Source organism: Hylobates moloch, unplaced genomic scaffold, assembly GCF_009828535.3.
Source record: "Hylobates moloch isolate HMO894 unplaced genomic scaffold, HMol_V3 SCAFFOLD_5, whole genome shotgun sequence".
Taxonomy (NCBI): domain Eukaryota; kingdom Metazoa; phylum Chordata; class Mammalia; order Primates; family Hylobatidae; genus Hylobates; species Hylobates moloch.
Genome location: NW_026652280.1, coordinates 74842538 through 74845403, shown reverse-complemented (window position 1 = coordinate 74845403; position 2866 = coordinate 74842538). Strand labels below are relative to the sequence as shown.

At 37.4% G+C, this 2866-nt stretch overlaps 1 protein-coding gene across 1 annotated transcript; it reads right to left on the bottom strand.

The window, feature by feature from the left end:
* Positions 1–316: 316 nt before the first annotated feature.
* On the bottom strand, positions 317–1255 carry LOC116468148 (olfactory receptor 1052-like). Its single transcript, XM_032151757.1, has one exon. The coding sequence runs from the start codon at positions 1253–1255 to the stop codon at positions 317–319; it is 939 nt and encodes a 312-aa protein (XP_032007648.1).
* Between the last annotated feature and the right edge of the window lie 1611 nt (positions 1256–2866).

Below are 2866 nucleotides of genomic sequence, written 5' to 3'. Positions count from 1 at the left end.
TCTATTTGTATATGTGTTTGAGTGTCTATATATCCCATAAATATTTATTTTTACTTATATGAAGGAATGAAAACACCATCAATTGCCTAGAGATAACTACCTTAGATCTTAGCCTAGTTTTTAGGTTAGTTAACACGGGAACCAGCCGTGTCTTCTATGGCACATTATTCTAGGTCTTTTTTTTCCACTGTAAAACACAGGGTTCCAATTGAATAAACTCTAAGGCTCCTGTAGGATCGAAATTTTATTAAATCTTTATAGATATCATTAGACAAACCACTGTTTGTAGTCTATTTTTGGACATGGAAATTTGAAATTAACAAGGAAAATGTTTCATTTCTATAGCCCTTTTCACAGCTTCCTTCACTTCCTTGTTCCTTAGGCTGTAAATCAATGGGTTTAACATAGGAACCACCAGGGTATAAAATACAGATACCACCTTTTCTTGTTCTAAGGAATACTGGGAGTTAGGTTGAGTGTAACTAAAGCTTATCGATCCATAGAATAAGGTCACGGTAATCAGGTGAGAGGTGCAGGTGGAGAAGGCTTTATGTCTACCTGCTGCTGAGCGGATCCTCAGGACAGCAGCAACAATGAAGATGTAGGAGATCACCACAGTCAAAAAAGTGAGCATGGCAATAATGCCAGAGAAGATCAAAAGCAACAATTCATTCGTAGATGTGTCAGAACATGACAGCTTCAAAAGTGGGGGAAGATCACAGAAGAAGTGACTGATGACATTTGGCCCACAGAAAGACAGTTTCACCAAGCCAATTGTATGTGTCAATGAGTTGATTAAACCTCCCACACATGACCCAAATACAAGCACAATACAAACTATTTTAGTCATAGCTACTGTATAAAGTAAAGGGTTCACAATGGCCATGTAATGGTCATAAGCCATCGTGGCCAGCAAGAAGCCCTCAGTGGTAAGGAGAGACACAAATAAAAAATACTGCACAATACATGCAGAGAATAAGATTGTCTCCCACTCAACAAAGAAGTTCAGCAGCATTTTGGGTGCAAAAACTGATGAATAGCAGGCATCAACAAATGACAGACAGCTAAGGAAATAATACATGGGTGTGTGGAGTTTGGGAGTTACATAGATTAGAAAGGGCATTCCTAGATTCCCCACCAGGGAAATGGTGTAGATCAACAGGAACAACATGAAGAGGACCATCTTCAGTTCAGCACGATCTGTCAGTCCCAAAAGGATAAACTCAGTAACCAATGTAAAATTAAAATCAGCCATGGATTTGTGTTTCTTGATGCCTGTTAATGATATGGAGATTGGAATTAATTCAGAGTAATGATACTGCAATATCAAGACCATTTGGAATCCCTACCTAGCCATGTGATTTGAGTTAGTGACTTCTCTGATTGTCTTACCTATAAAATCAGAAAATTTCAACACTTTATTCAAACACAGTTTATTTACTTATTCCATAAAAAAAATTCCATGAGTGAAAAAAAATCGAAAAAAATAAAGTTAGGGTATTAGCTTAAGGCTGCATTTAAAATGCTGGTCTTAATGGGAATAAAAATCTAAAGTAAACTTTATTTGACATCTATATAAAGAAAAGAAAAAACCTAAAACTGAATTAACATTTGACCCAGCAATCCCATTATTGGGTATATACTCAAAGGAATATAGATCATTCTATCACAAGGACACATGCATGTGTCTGTTCATTGAGGCAGTATTCACGTAGCAAAAACATGGAATCAACCTAAATGCCCATCAATGGTGGACTGGATAAAGATGTGGTACATTTACACCATTGAATATTATGCAGCCATAAAAAGTAATGAGATCATGTCCTTTGCAGCAACAAGGACGGAGCTGGAAGCCATTATCCTAAGCAAACTAACACAGGAACAGAAAACCAAATACTGCATGTTCTCACTTATAAAGGGAATCTAGATATTGAGTACATATGGACCCAAAGAAGGGAACAACAGATACTAGTGCCTACTTGAGGGTGGAAGGTGGGAGGAAGGTGAGGATCAAGAAAGTACGTGCTGAGTACTGTTCTTATTACCTGGGTGATAAAATCATCTGTCCACCAAACCCGCATGACACACAATGTATCTATATAATTAACCTGCATATGTACCACTGAACATGAAATAAAAATTGCAAACAAAAGAGAGAAGAAAAGTCCAGTTCACAAAAGCATAAGAACTAAATTTGGAAATAGAATGTACGTCCCATAGAAGCCCATTTTTACACTTCTAATTTCAAATGTAATAGTAGCTAATGTAAAAATGTATCGAGATATAAGAGTAACTGTACTATGGCATTTAAACTTGAAATATTCAACTAACATCTTCATGCTTAGTTCCTACTCCACATTTTTAAAGTTAGGAGAAGGCTTTGTACCTTCCCTCAGCTGCATGGATTCTCTGGATGGCAATGATGATGCGGATATAAGACACCATAATGACAATGAAAGTGAACATTGCAATGAGCCCAGAGAAGACAAAGAGCAGCATTTCACTGATATGAGAATCAGAGCAAGAAAGCCTCAGAAGAGGAGGAACGTCACAGAAATAATGATCCATAATATTAGGACCGCAGAAGTCTAATTTGAGCAAACCTATTGTGTGTGTCAGGGAATTAATGAGCCCACCTAAGTAAGAAGCAAGGACCATCTGAATACAAACTCTTTGGGTCCTAATGACTGTATACAACAAAGGATTAGCTATGGCCACATAACGGTCATAAGCCGTCATGGACAGGAGAATGCCCTCTGTGGTTACATATACTGCAAAAGAGAAACTTTGTAGAACACAGCCAGAAAATGTACTGGACTTATGTTTTGTTAGGAAATTGACTAGCATCTTAGGAGCAAAGACAGTA